Here is a 14,900-nt window from a genome sequence, read left to right on the forward strand (position 1 = left end):
TAAGGAAGTGCAGTACTTCTTGTGTTGGGAAGATGGCGATGAGTGATAGAGGGGGTGGGGACCCTCGTCCTATAATCCCCTCATCACTGTCCCTCCTGTAAAAGACAGTTCTGGTTGTTTCCTCACTCTCTGACTAAGGTCCATGAATAAAGAAATGACCTGGTAGGAGATCAGAGGAGCCATTTCCTAGTTCCCTTGAGGGTGGAATTGTAAGCTCCTCAGAGACCAAGCTGCCTGATGTGGGCGGAGTCCTGGTTTGCGGGAACCAATCAGCTCCTGTCTAGTAATCCTCTTTGTCTTTGTATTTTAGTCCATGGCCGGGAGATGAGGAAAACCTCCGAGAATTGTCTCACTTTGTCTCCAGACTGGAAAGTAGAAGATGAGGACATCACACAGTATAGTCCAGGAGAAAACCCGGCTCCCTCCAATGTCTATCCGGCACCACCCAGTGTAGATGGACCATCGGATTCCTCGTATCCTGAGGAACCTCAGACTGTGCGGGACCGGGCCGGCCTTCCAACAGGGAAGAGCTTCTCCTGTACTGAGTGCGGGAAAGTTTTCCCTTCTAAATTCCATCTTAATGAGCATAAAAGATCTCACACAGGTGAAAAACCATATTTCTGTCATGTGTGCGGGAAATGTTTTTCACAAAAGTCTAATCTTAAAACACACCAAAGGCTTCACACAGCTGAGAAGCCATATTCCTGTCCTGAGTGCAGGAAGTGTTTCCATTATAAATCCAAACTTGATGATCATAAAAGATCTCACACAGGGGAGAAGCCGTATTCTTGCCCTGAGTGTGGGAAATGTTTTTCAGCTAAGTCCAATCTTTACACACATCAGAGATCTCACACAGGAGAGAAGCCGTATTCATGTCCTGAGTGCGGGAGATGTTTTTCAGAGAAGTCTAATCTTCACAAACATCTGAGATCTCACACAAGGGAAAAGCCATTTTCCTGTTTTGAATGTGGGAAATGTTTTTCAATGAAGTCCAGTCTTCACAACCATGGGAGAATGCACACTGGGGAGACGCCGTTTTCCTGTTCTGAGTGTGGGAAATGTTTTTCAGTGAAGTCCAGTCTTCACAAACATCTGAGAATGCACACAGGGGAGAATCCGTTTTCTTGTCTTGAGTGCGGGAAATGTTTTTCACAGCAGTCCAGTCTTTGCAGACATCAGAGATCTCACACGGGGAAGATGCCATTTTCCTGTTCTGAGTGTGGGAAATGTTTTGTACAAAAATCAGATCTTGTAAAACATCAGAGGTCTCACACGGGTGAAAAACCATACTCATGTCCTGAGTGCGGGAAATGTTTTTCAGCTAAGTCCAGTATTTATAATCATCAGAGACTGCACAAGGGAATGAAGCCATATTCCTGTTCTGAGTGTGGGAAATGTTTTGTACAAAAATCAAAACTTGTTGTACATCAGAGAGGTCATACAGGGGAAAAGCCGTATTCCTGTCCTGAGTGCGGGAACTGTTTTTCAGACAAGTCTATTCTTTACAGACATCAGAGATCTCACGCTGGGGAGAAGCCACTTTCCTGTCCTGAGTGCGGGAAATGTTTTGTATACAAATCAGGACTTGTTATACATCAGAGATGTCACACAGGAGAAAAGCCATATTCCTGTCCAGTGTGCGGGAAATGTTTTTCAGACAAGTCCAGTTTTTACAGACATCAGAGATCTCACACGAGGAAGAAGCCGTATTCCTCTCCTGAGTGAGGGAAATGTTTTTCAGACAAGTCCAGTTTTTACAGACATTAGAGATCTCACCTGGGGGAGAAGCCACTTTCCTGTCCTGAGTGAGGGAAATTTTCCTCACTGAAGTCCTGTCTTCCTGTACATCAGGGGTCCCACACAACCCTGGAGGTGTATTGGTGCCTTGAGTGTGGGAAATGTCTTCTAGATGAATGTTGCTGGACATCCCAGCTCTCATGTGGGGAAGAAGCACACCCTGATATACACCTCAGATATACTCCATGGCTGATCTTCATCATGGAAGAAACAGTTGATAAGGAGATCAGAGGTCCCCAAAGACATGGATGAAGTGTGGGACCGGGTTGGCCATTGATAGAAGAATAAAAATGGAGCCAATGTTCTAGCAGAAGCTCTCACAAACACTTGGAGGTCTGATGGAGGTGTGGAAGTGTGAGGTCCTGCCACTGTGACAATGACACAGGGTCCTCCGGGCTGCTCTTTGAGAAGCTCCAACAAGTATTTTGTGAGCAGAGAAAACTGTTCTAGGTTGTCAATGGATTTGGTAGTTCCGGGTTGGGACCTGGAGCTTGAAGGTTCCAGAGATTCTTGGTGGGGACAAGACCTTCAGTTCCATGTCCAGGCTTTGCTAGATGCCTGCAGCCTGTGTGAGTACATAGGTGGACAGGATTGTTATAGGCCAGGTCTTCTGCCATTTGGAGACTGGACCCTGTCAGGAGAGCTGGGGGTTCCTGCTGGAGACTGCATCCCTTGTGAGGTGGGATTCCTTGCCCAAGGACTGGGAAAGTCAGGACAGCTCCAAGAGTCTGGGGGACCTGAAGTGGCTTGTGAGTCCAGGGGGGTGGAGGGAGTCCAGAAGTCAATGGAGGAGTGATCAAGCTTGAGGGGGGCTGGGGAACCCTATGTAGAGGCCAGGAGTGGACCTGTGTAGTGAGGGGCTGTAACCAAGGCTGAGTAATCCTGAAGAAGTCCTAGTCTGGGGGACCAGTGTACAGATCAGTGGTGCTGCTGAAGTGTAGCCAGGTGAGCTAGCATTTTCAGTGATCTGATGTATTGACAAAGCTGGACAATCCCCTGCGTGGGAAACCTTATGGTGTAAAGACTTTCATTTTCCTTCTTAATAAAAGTGGGCTGCCGTGCCGATAAACCGCAAGTCTTGACTGACGTGGACTCACTTACAAACATCTACCACAGGAGCTAACAAACCCCCATATCACAGAGGGATTTCAGGAAAATACTGCATTGAGGCCACTAGATGGAGCTGACCATCATAGGAAATCATTGTGTAAAATAAATGATGGCCACAATGTATCTCGGCGGGGGAAATGCTCCTCACATTTGTCCAACTAACTTTCACTTGCAGTAAGTTTTTATGATTAAAGTTTTGTAGGATACATTGTGCAACTCGTACAAATGTTCAGAAGTAACCAACCCATGAAAACAATTCCAGCGTGCATCCGTAAATCATACCAGAGAATACAAGTGATGGATATAAAGATCAATGAGCGCGGCGTGTTACAAGATCGGGTTTACAGTAACCATACACATTGTAAGAATGACAACAAGAGGATAATTAGGGAAGGAGAAGAGAATAAAATGAGGGGGAGGGGAAATCTTGAGTTACCAATAATTCGGGAGACACTCTTGGACTGGGTGTGAGAGTCGGGTCCTGCACAGAGGATAGGCAAGATACCCAGTAACCAAGGCCTCCCAGGTCAGGGGGCCGAGAGGGAAGGAAATAGAACAAGGTGGTAAGATGAAGAACAGATGGAGGACATCGGGGACCCCCTTACCAGAAACCTGGGGCCTCAATGCCTATAGCAGTGTGTAGGTGTCAGGGGACATGGGGGGGTGAGTGTAATGTATACACGGGGCCCAGGTTTCTAAGAATTTCTTATTAGGCATCTTTCTTCTTTGCCAAGATGGACTTCCATGAGGGGCCAAGCTCTTGTTTCCAAGTCTTTGTTTTGCCGCTAGTAGAACATTTATAGACAATTTAAATTGGTAACCTGTGAGGTTTGGGGGGCTTCAAATGCCATAAGATGTACCAAGGGTTCCTGGGAAGGTGGCAGGTTAGGAATGTTTGTAACCATTTGAGGAGCTTTTTAGGATCGCCCAAAAGAGGACAGAGAGGCAAGTGAGGGGATATGAAGTTGCTGGAATATTTATCAGAGTTCCAGGTGCAGAGTGTGTGACCCATCAAGAGGCTGATAGACGTAGGTCTGGATTTAGGAGGACTCCATGGGAGTGAATGGTGAGAAGTTTGAGAACAGAGCAATGCTTCTAAGTCAGCCCATAAGGGGCCATGTATTGTGGTGTAAAGGGGGGTTAGTGGGGTAATCTGGGCACCAAGAAATATTTAGTAACATTTGGAACACCCAAACCTCCTTGTTCCTTATGTATATACATAGCATGTCTTGGGATTCGTGGCCCTTTGTCTGCTCAGTTGAATCACAAGACCTGATTTTAAAAAGATTTCAGAGTATAGGAGGAGATGGGGATCGGTGGGGGTGGGGATGGGGAAGAGTACAGGACAAGTAAAGGAGTTTTGGTAAAATTGCCACTTTTCCATCACTGATCCTTCCTATCCAGGAGAGGTGAAGATGAGTCCAGGACAGAAGTAGGACTCTCAAGTATTGGAAAGTGGGGATGTAGTTGGCCTCATGGAGTGTGTTGTACGAGCGAGGGAGATGAATGCCCAAATAATCCAGGTAGGGGGTGGGCCAAGGAAACTATCATTCTGTTTTACAGAGGAAAGGGAAATGTATGGAGTATAGAGAATAGGACTGGCAGGGAGGTGTTGGGTTGGACCAAAGTAAGTAAAAGATCATCGGCAAACAATCTGACTGTAACCAGTTCAGGACCGACCACCACACTTATACTGCGGCAGGGCAGCCCCTCTGTTCCAGATCACATACAGTACATGTACACGTGTGAGCCCACCGCCCTGACTGTGCTGTCATTCAGTACAACACAAGCCGATTATCAGGTCCAGGCCAATGATTTCTGGCCTGGACCTGCTGATCACCTGGACCTGCTGATCACCTGTACAGAATCAGAGATCATCCTGTGTCCATATTTATAAACACAAAAAAAGGTGATCAACAATCAATAAACCAACTTAACAGTGAATTCAACTAAAACAATGCTGCCCACACCTAAACATACTCATATAAATGTGCAAAAATGTCAATAAATAAAAATACAGCGTGCGCTTTCCTTAACCACTTTAAGTTCACCCTATTGCAGAAATACTGCTACAGGGTGGACTCCCTGTGCAAAATCATATGTATATATATATATCGTTCATGCTCCCGCGGTGACCAGAGGCATGCATGCACGCACCAACCTGCCGTTGCCGTGATTCAGTTCCTGACCGATCAATCATCATGTTCAGGCCAGTGATGATCGGCCTGGATCTAATGATCGATCTCTGCTCTATCAGAGATCTTCCTGTACCTGTGTTTACATTACACAGGTACAGGAAATGATGAAATCTCTCTCTGGGCGCATTCCGTCCCAGAGAGAAAAGAAAGCAGATCCACGCACTACACACACAGTAAAATCACATTAAGGACTCATTTTAAGCCCTTGATCGTCATTAGTACAGTGTACAGATTTTTTGCTGATCACTGTATTAGTGTCACCAGCGACTTCACATAGCGTTAGTGTCAGTTAGCATCCCTCCCAGATAGTGTCAGATTGCCCGTCACTACATCAGTCATCACATTTAACCCCTTGATTGCCAGGAACATGCTCATACACAATAAACCTCCATTGCTAGTATAGTGTCTGAATGGATCAATATCTTTGATCAGGTCAGCACTATACCAGCATTCACATTAGTATAGTGTCCCCAAAAATGCAGCGTTAGCGGGATCAGCCCCGGCACCTGCCAGCACCTGAGTTTATCCACTACACTTAACCCCCATTCTCCCCCAGCAAGTGCAGTGTCAGTAACTGTCACTTCATACATTGCACACAAAACCGTAGTGTTTGCAGAATCAGGCCTGATCTCTGCTTGCACTTGCAAATAAATTTTTTTGTAGCGGTTCAAGCAGTCCCTGACATCCAGGTGCTCTTTTTCCTATGAATCGCACTAGGTACCTATAAATTTAGTGGCCAAAATATCCAACAAAAGGTATTCTAGTGAAGAGGCCTACAGGATTCTGAGCATGTCAGATGAGAGTGAAGGGGAAGACTCACTGACAAAATCAGCCTCAGAAAATGAACCTATAGACAACAGTGGTACCCTGACAGATCGCTCAGACGATGGAGAAGAGGTCCCTGCTAAGGTCAGGCATACCCGACCCCATTCCCAGGTTGCTGAGGTGTTACAATCTCATGATGACTCTCATATGAAGCAGAGTGCCAGTACTAGTGCCACGCTACCTTTTGGTGAAATGGCAATCACCAGCGGCCTAGTACATCCTGGTCTTTCACATACCAGCACTGCAGTATCACTTGGTGACATGGTAAGTTCCATAAGTGCAGTACAAGCTGGTGCAGTGGTGCATACAAGTATTGTCCCGCAGCTACCAAAAATTTGCACACAGGCCCATAGAGCTCCTAGTATCCTTCCGGGTGTGCTTGCAAATCCCGATTGGCAGCCCACAAATTCTGCAGCACCCGTACTTCCCCCATTCACTGCCCAACCCGGAATTCAGGTGGACACAGCAAATTTAACTCCTCCCGTTGATTTTTTAGAGCTGTTTTTCACAGAAGATCTGTATGAATTGATTGCGGATCAAAGCATTTTATATGCACAACAGTTTATCACCACCAACCCGAATTCAAACCTTGCCAGACCGTTCGCATGGAAACCTATTATAGTTTCTGAATTTAAGGTTTTTTTGGGCCTAACCCTCCACATGGGCATTACTAAGAAAAATGAATTGCAGTTGTATTGGTCCACAGACCTGATTCATCATATGCCGTGTTCTCTGCTGCCATGGCCAGGCATAGATATGAGAGTATAATGTGTTTTATGCATTTCAATGACAATACAATCTGTCATCCTCGGGGTGACCCTGAATTTGACCGGCTCCACAAAATTCGTCCCCTTGTAAATCACCTTAACCAAACATCTGCAGATGTCTATACTCCCCACAAAAAAAATCTGTGTTGCTGAGTCCCTCATTCATTTTTTAGGCCACCTTGCATTCAAACTATTTCTCTCCAATAAGCTGGCCAGATATGGGGTCAGACCTGTATATCAGACCTGTGATTTGGGGAGGGGGGGTTGGTGCTATCCTGGTATTTCAGGGCATCCGAAACTGTGATAGGTAGTGAGGAAGTGAAATGAGGAAGTTATGCACCTTTCAAAGTGGTCATTGGATTTCACACCCCTGTACGTAGCTAGGCTCCCAAAAAGTCTCTCACATGTGGTACCCCCATACTTGGTTGATGTAGCAGAATGTATTTGGGGTCTAATTCCACATATACCCATGGCTTGTGTGAGCAAAATAAATCTTTCATGGACTCAACATGCCTCTCAGCAGATAGCTTAGGGTGTCTTCTTTCCAAAAAGGGGTCATTTGAGGGTGTTTGTACTATCCTGGTATTTTAGCACCTCAAGAAATGTGATGGGCAGTCAGAAAGTAAAAGCTGTGTAAATTCCATTATCTATCCCATAGTTTGTAGATGATATAACTTTCACACAAACCAATTATTATGCAGTTATTGAGATTTTTTTTTTACCAAAGACATATAGCAAAATACATGTTGGCCTAAATTTATGACAAAATTTGAGTTTATTGGATATTTTTTATAACAGAAATGAGAAAATATAGTTTTTTTTTCCAAAAGATAGAGAATTAGCATTCCGATTTTCCAGAATCCCATCATTGGGAGTTTGGACGTATGAGTTTGTTTTTGGAGTGGGTGGTAGAAGGTAGAGAGATGGGAGCTGGAAGGTGTAGAGCTGTTGAAGAGTGTTATGAGGCCCATGGGCTGACTGTTCTCACACCAGTGCAGGTGAGGTAGCATATGTCTAATTCTGAGGAATTTGTAGAAGTCTTTCTGGTCCTGAAAATAAATGAGGCTGAGATCCTGAAACGTTCTTATGTAAGTGTTGTTCAGCAGATCTTTGACAGAGCAAATGCCCTTTGTGTACAAGTTTACAGGTGGATATCTTCAGATAGGAGTTCCAAGGTGAGAAGAGAAGACATTGCAGAACTTTTTGCAGTATGTCCAAAGAGGATTACGCCAAAGAGTTCCACATTCATATGATTGGTGTTTTGGTGTCCAGGAATTCTGGTCAGTTTCTATCATTGCACCATGGAGAGTATTCTTCCCATCCACACTGCAGTGTAGTATGATGGCTGTAGGATGGAGGATAGGAAGTGTCGGTCTCGGGAGGAGAAATAAAGCACAGTGGATCATAGGTACAGATCTATCGAATTTGGACACAGCTATGCCAGCAGACTAAAAAAGAGAGCAAATGGCAGAGTGATCCATCCCGGTTACAGTGTGTTTGTATCTATGATAAATGACAGGCTAATCCCACCTGGAGACTTTCTCCACACCTGGAGTGTGCTGAGTTCTTGGAGAACGTCTACACAGTGTTTCCAGATTGGCTTTATCACCCCAACGAGCTCGCTCCAGTTCATGGATGTCATCATTATGTTTGGAGGATCTCACCAGTCAGGAGCCTTTCCTGTCATCCTACATGTTCCCTTCTGAGGATTGTTCTATCCTTCCAAACAAATGTATGAAATCATGGATGAGTCCTCCTTCTATGTGATCTAGAAGATCTTCAATCACAATGTCTTTATGGATGAAGTGGATGGCCCAGTTTATATATTATTTATTGCTTTACAGCTTTATTCCCTCCAGGATTCATTCTTTATTTATAGAACCATTCAAGGAAGTGTTCTTACTTTGAGAGATCTCCACCACCATTCCTCTGTGACCATTACATCCTTGTCATTTATGTCTGACATCTTCATTATGAGAGGTTTGATTTATATTTTTATACTTTAAAGAATATTTTTGCAATTTCTTCACCAAAAAGATTGATTTCAGAGGGAATCTGTTTTAATCTGTTTTCTATATGTAATAAAATATCTTTGTTAAAGTGTTGATTCCATAAGAACTAGAATGATTTGTTCTTCCTTATCTTGTGTTATATATGAATTTCCCTGGTAGCCGTGTAAGGCAGATAATTTACAGGAATGATTATTCAGGCTCCATTCACACCAATGCGTTTTTTAGTGCTTTTTGCTTTTTACAAAAAACCCACTGCAGTCCACTTAACATGGTTTCCTATGGGACATGTTCACATTTAGGCTTTTTTGAGTTGCTGTGTTTTTGGAAAGGGTCCGGGACTTTTTTAAAAGCAAAAAGCAGCATTTTTGCTACAATAGAGTTCAATGGAGAATCTCTTGAATTGCATGGTTGTGCATTTTTGCATTTTTATTCTGCCCAGGAAAAAAAAAATCCACTTTGAAAACTGAAAAAAATGCAAAATGCGCCACAAAGGTATCAAAGACGTATAAAAAGTGCAAGTGTACAATCCAAACACACTTGTTCCTGCATTAAAAATGGCTGTGCGTATAAGTGGGTGCTGCAGCGACCGTCGCCTGGAACCAAACAGAATCAGCGAGGGAGAATGTCACCAGCACACCGAGGATCACCAATATGGGGCCAAAAGTTTTAACAAATGATCACATAGTTACAGCAAGGCAATGCTTTGGAGACTCGCATGACTCCTCCGTCACATGCCTGATGAAGGCTTCCTGCGAGACTCTGAAACATTGCCTTGCTGTAACTATGTGATCGTTCATTAAACCTTTTGGCCCCATATTGGTGATCCTCGGTGTGCTGGTGACATTCTCCATTACAAACATATCAAAAACTCATAAAAAACTCAAAATGAACTGCTAAAAGCACTGCAAAAAGAACAAAAAGCAAACTACAAAGCTGTGAACAGAGCCTTACAGATGTTTCTTGGGGCTGCAGTTCCTCTGAATTCCAGAAGGTGGGGATCTCACTTCTTCCCAGACAGGACTTCTCTATGGAAGACAGACAGGAAGTGATGTCAGGTAAAGACAGGAAGTGATGTCAGGCAGGAAGTTCCAGGTGGTTTTGAAGTATAAAATAGAGGTTAACAGAAGTGGCAGCAGAGGAGGTAATAAGATGTTATTTCCTATTTACACCCAGTAACCCCCCTGTCATGTCTGTCCTCTTCCTCCATACTCACGTCCGTCCTCTTCCTTCGTAGTCATGTCCGTCCTCTTCCTCTGTAGTCATGTCCATCCTCTTCCTCCGTAGTCACGTCTGTGCTCTTCCTCCGTAGTCACGTCTGTCCTCTTTCTCCATAGTCATGTCTGTCCTCTTCCTCCATAGTCACGTCCGTCCTCTTCCTCCATAGTCACGTCCGTCCTCTTCCTCCATAGTCACGTCCGTCCTCTTCCTCCATAGTCACGTCCGTCCTCTTCCTCCATAGTCACGTCCGTCCTCTTCCTCCATAGTCACGTCCGTCCTCTTCCTCCATAGTCACGTCCGTCCTCTTCCTCCATAGTCACTGTGACGTCTTTTATCTCCAGCAGATGATGATACACACATATATAGTGTGGGAACCCAGATGAACCCCTTCAGGGGCAGAACATTCCCCCACTTCCGGGGCCGGAACATTCTCCTCATTGTGGAGATAAATTCTAGTAATATGGTCCTCTAAACAAACAGCACTGACAATAAATAGACAAGACAAGGACCATCCTGACCATACATGGCCTACAAAGGGCAATGATGACACTACACAGGCAGCCAATGGGCAATCATTACACTATGCAGCCAACACAATGATGGAGTGCCGGGGTCAGGAGTATGGAGCATAGAGCCCCTTACATTGCTGCTCAGGAGGAAGAAAACATTCCCCAGCCGGCCATGAAGAATATGTTCCATCGTTGGTGTCAGAGGGAGGAAAATGAAGGAAGAAGAGGAGCTGAGGGGTTTCTGAGGAAGTAGTGGGTCTAAAGAACTCTGGATCCTCTGAGGGTTTCCTGCATCTGAAGGACTCTGGGACTTCTGAGGAGGAGGAGTAGCTGAAGAACTTTGGGAGCTTGTTAGGAAGTAATAGGGCTGAACAACTCTGAGAGGTTAGTGGGGCTGAAGGACTGTGGGGGCCTCTGAGGGGGTATTCAGGCTGCAAGGCTCTGAGGTAAGAGGGGGCTTTAGGGCTCATAGGAACTCTCGGTCTCTGATGGTCCTCCCACCCCACCTTCACTTACTTTTCTGACCTCCTTAAAGAACTCCTGCCAGCACGTGTAGGAAGTCTTCACCTCACCATCTCACTGGTCAAGACACAAAATAGAACAAAGAAGGACACTTGGTCCTTGGGGAGGTCTGTATGCATAGCATTAATGCTTAATGGGCGGACAGTCCAATACCTTCCCATACCACAGAATCTGGCAGTGCCGGTGCTGGAATTCAGAGCCAGAAAAATCCACTGCCACTCTGTACAATGTCCTGGAAATTTCAGAATACTTGGCAACTAAGAGATTAAACCCTTCCCCCCTGCTGTCCTCCTCCTACCCACACAAAGAAGAGATGAGAACAGACTCCTCCCCCACAGCTCTCTACTCCACCAGCCCCATCCTCCTGCTATCCAATCTCTTCTCTTATTGCAGAGAGTGACAGTGACATCACTCCTGTCAGTAAGCAGGCTGCTGGAGATTGGAGCCTTGCAGCCGGAGTTCTGCCAATTATCCTGATTATCCAGCAACTTTGGCCAGCAAGTTCCCCTTCCTGGACATCATGATGAGCCAACATTGACCTCACAGCACTGCCTCAGAGCAAACAAGTCATAGGAAGGATCGTATTTATCATTCCTTGTCTGCAGATCTAAAACTCATCAAAACCAGTTCAGAGACCAAACAAACCCAACAGAGAAAAGGGGATTTCTGATCTGGAAGGACAAGAGAGTTTTCAGTTCACAAAAATGTATAAAACACTAAACAGTCCAAACTAAATGTGTTCCCATGGGGGGAGTAGTTCTTCAATGTCCAGCAACCCTCCTATTCCCCCCTCACATCCACATCCTATTATTGTGTGACCAATACCATCCAAATCATTCTTACTTTCATTTCCCAAAGTTATCCGTCTACAAGGAGACCTGTATAGATCACATGATGGCACCAATGAGGATGGAGGAGGACCGGAGTCACATGACTGAGAAGATACTAAACCTCACCCTGGAGATCATCTACCTGCTGACCGGAGAGGTGAGGAGGATTCTGGGAGGTCACATGACATCACTCTTATCTCTATTAATAAAACACAGACCTGACTGGAGAGGTGAGGAGGATTCTGGGAGGTCACATGACGTCACTCTCATCTCTATTAATAAAACACAGACCTGACCAGAGAGGTGAGGAGGATTCTGGGAGGTCACATGACATCACTCTTATCTCTACTAATAAAACACAGACCTGACCGGAGAGGTGAGGAGGATTCTGGGAGGTCACATGACATCACTCTCATCTCTATTAATAAAACACAGACCTGACCGGAGAGGTGAGGAGGATTCTGGGAGGTCACATGACGTCACTGTCATCTCTATTAATAAAACACAGACATGACCGGAGAGGTGAGGAGGATTCTGGGAGGTCACATGATATCACTCTGATCGCTATTAATAAAACATAGACCTGACTGGAGAGGTGAGGAGGATTCTGGGATTCTAACATGATATTCCTATTGGTTCCTCAATACAGAGATTTCCTCTTCTGAAGTCAGGTGATCATATGACCATCACAGTGCCTCCATGTGACTCCCTAAACCCTGAGAGACACAACATGCAGAAGATTCTAAAAGTCACCAAGAAGATGATGGAGCTGCTGACAGGAGAGGTGAGCGGTGCCGGGAATTCTGGGACATTCTCCAGTAACAGACAAGGGATGTGTCTGGATGGTGACTGTATCATTGTGTGTGTCAGGTTCCTATAAGGTGTCAGGGTGTCACTGTCTATTTCTCCATGGAGGAGTGGGAGTATTTAGAAGGACACAAGGATCTCTACAAGGACGTCATGATGGACAATCAGCCGCCCCTCACATCACCGGGTAAGAGGAGACTTTATTGTAAAGGAGAGAGCAGTACGGAGGATCCACCTAGATCCCCCATCATCTGATAAACACATAGAAACAATGGATTCAGTCAGTGTGTGTGTTTCCTACAGATGGATCCAGTCATGGGAACCCACCAGAGAGATGTCCCCGTCCTCTGTATTCCCGGGATTCCACACAGGAAGGTCACACCATCCCTCACCATCATCAGGTAGATGATGACAATTATTGGTAGTTGTGATTTATACACAGCATGTTTGTTACAATGAATGTTTTATTATATCTTTCAGAGTGGAATCCTCGGGGATGAGAATATTGATGTTAAAGAAGAGTATAAAGAGGAGGATGAGGAGTATGGAGTGATGGAGGAGTTTTCAGAAGGACACAAGGATATGATGGAGCCACCTAATACCAGGAACCCACCAGAGAGATGTCCCCATCCTCTGTATTCCCGGGATTCCACACAGGAAGATCACACCATCCCTCACTATTACAAGGTTGGTGGGACTGAGCATCTAGAACATGGACTTGTAGAGACTATGGGCTCCAATCACAAAGCGGTATCTTCCCGTATCCCAGTATGTAGTAAGATGCTGCATTCTGTTTTTTAGTAGTGAAGCCTGCGGGTAATTTACCACTGGTGTCCATAGCAACACTTGTAAATAGCTTGTTGTTAAGGAGAGGGCAGCCGCCAGTGTCCCCAACAACCAGTAAACAAGGAGCAGACGGCCACCAAGTTCCCCGCTGACAGCTGTGACAGGTCTGGATTTTGAGGGGAACCCCGATGCCAAAATAATAAAAAAAAAAGGCATGGGTTCCCCTTCAAAATCAATACCAGACCCTTAGTGAGTGCCCACCTTCCTCCTGAACCATACCAGGCCACATATCCTCAACATTGGGTGGGTGCTTCAAGGCAGGGGCGCTCTGCCACCTCAAAAGCACCTTATCCCCGTGTCGATGGGGACAAGGGTCCCTTCCCCACAACCCTGGGCAGTGGTTGTGGGGGGCTGTGGGTGGGGGGCTTATTGGAATCTGGAAGCCACCTTTAACAAGGAGGACCCCAGATCCCAGCCCCCCCACAATGGTAATGAGTATAGAGTACAGGTGAAACTCACAAAAATTAGAATATGAGTCAGGAATATGCAGGTGCAGCGCTCAGTAGTAATAAACACTTATAATATACACATCCTCTTATTATATTAACAAGTGCAAGAAAGTGACATCACCGTATAGTGATTAATAATGGTTAAATAGTCCCAAAATGAATCAGATAAAATAACAATAAAAATAAGATAAAATCGTGCAGATCTTAAACGATCACAATGACAAGTGCGTGGATATCCTGATCCGGGAGTGACAGATGGTGTACTTCAAATGAATGAAATGCGCACTCACCAGAAGTGCGTTTAAAATACGCAATGAGTAATCGTGTCTCCAGACAGGTATGTAGATCATCGGTTCCCAGGTCAGGTCACACATCGGATAACCCTCTGGTCATCTTGGTATAGAGATACCACGATCCATTACTGTGTATCACCATCATGGGTCATCTCTTGTCAGAATGGGCACTGCGGATGAAGGCACTCACACGGAGAGCCCAATAAGAGACCACATAGCGTGATACTGCGTAAAGTACCTTTATTCCAATCAGTAATGTTACAAAAGTAATAAGATAAAAGTACTGACCATATGTTCAGGATGGCCACCAGCGGTGGTCAGATGTCAGGTTGCTCTAGCCTCTGACGCGTTTCGTGCAAAGCACGTAGTCATAGGGTACAAGGGCTTACTGTAAGGATATCCACGCACTTGTCATCGTGATCGTTTAAGATCCGCACGATTTTATCTTATTTTTATTGTTATTTTATCTTATTTTATCTGATTCATTTTGGGACTATTTAACCATTATTAATCACCATACGGTGATATCACTTTCTTGCACTTGTTAATATAATAAGAGGATGTGTATATTATAAGTGTTTATTACTTCTGAGCGCTGCACCTGCATATTCCTGACTCATACATTTCTGGAGGTTTTTTGGTTACCTTTGTTCTTGGTGTTTCAGCAGCTTGTATAATTAACCCTTTTTGGGATAGCGCTCACTAAGCATCTCTTTC

General features: G+C 45.0%; 1 protein-coding gene across 1 annotated transcript in view; it reads left to right on the top strand.

The window, feature by feature from the left end:
* Positions 1–417: 417 nt before the first annotated feature.
* Positions 418–14,900, top strand: part of LOC149460644 (uncharacterized) — a gene marked incomplete at its 5' end in the record, with an annotated part of 43,587 nt that continues 29,104 nt past the window's right edge. Inside the window, one exon of the mRNA XM_089679409.1 lies at positions 418–1,719. Within this exon, the coding sequence (XP_089535535.1) occupies positions 418–1,719 (1,302 nt within the window). The remainder of the gene's footprint in view (positions 1,720–14,900) is intronic.

This window comes from Staurois parvus, unplaced genomic scaffold (genome assembly GCF_062004578.1).
Source record: "Staurois parvus isolate SC_StPar_1 unplaced genomic scaffold, SC_StPar_1.0 ptg000223l, whole genome shotgun sequence".
Lineage (NCBI taxonomy): Eukaryota > Metazoa > Chordata > Amphibia > Anura > Ranidae > Staurois > Staurois parvus.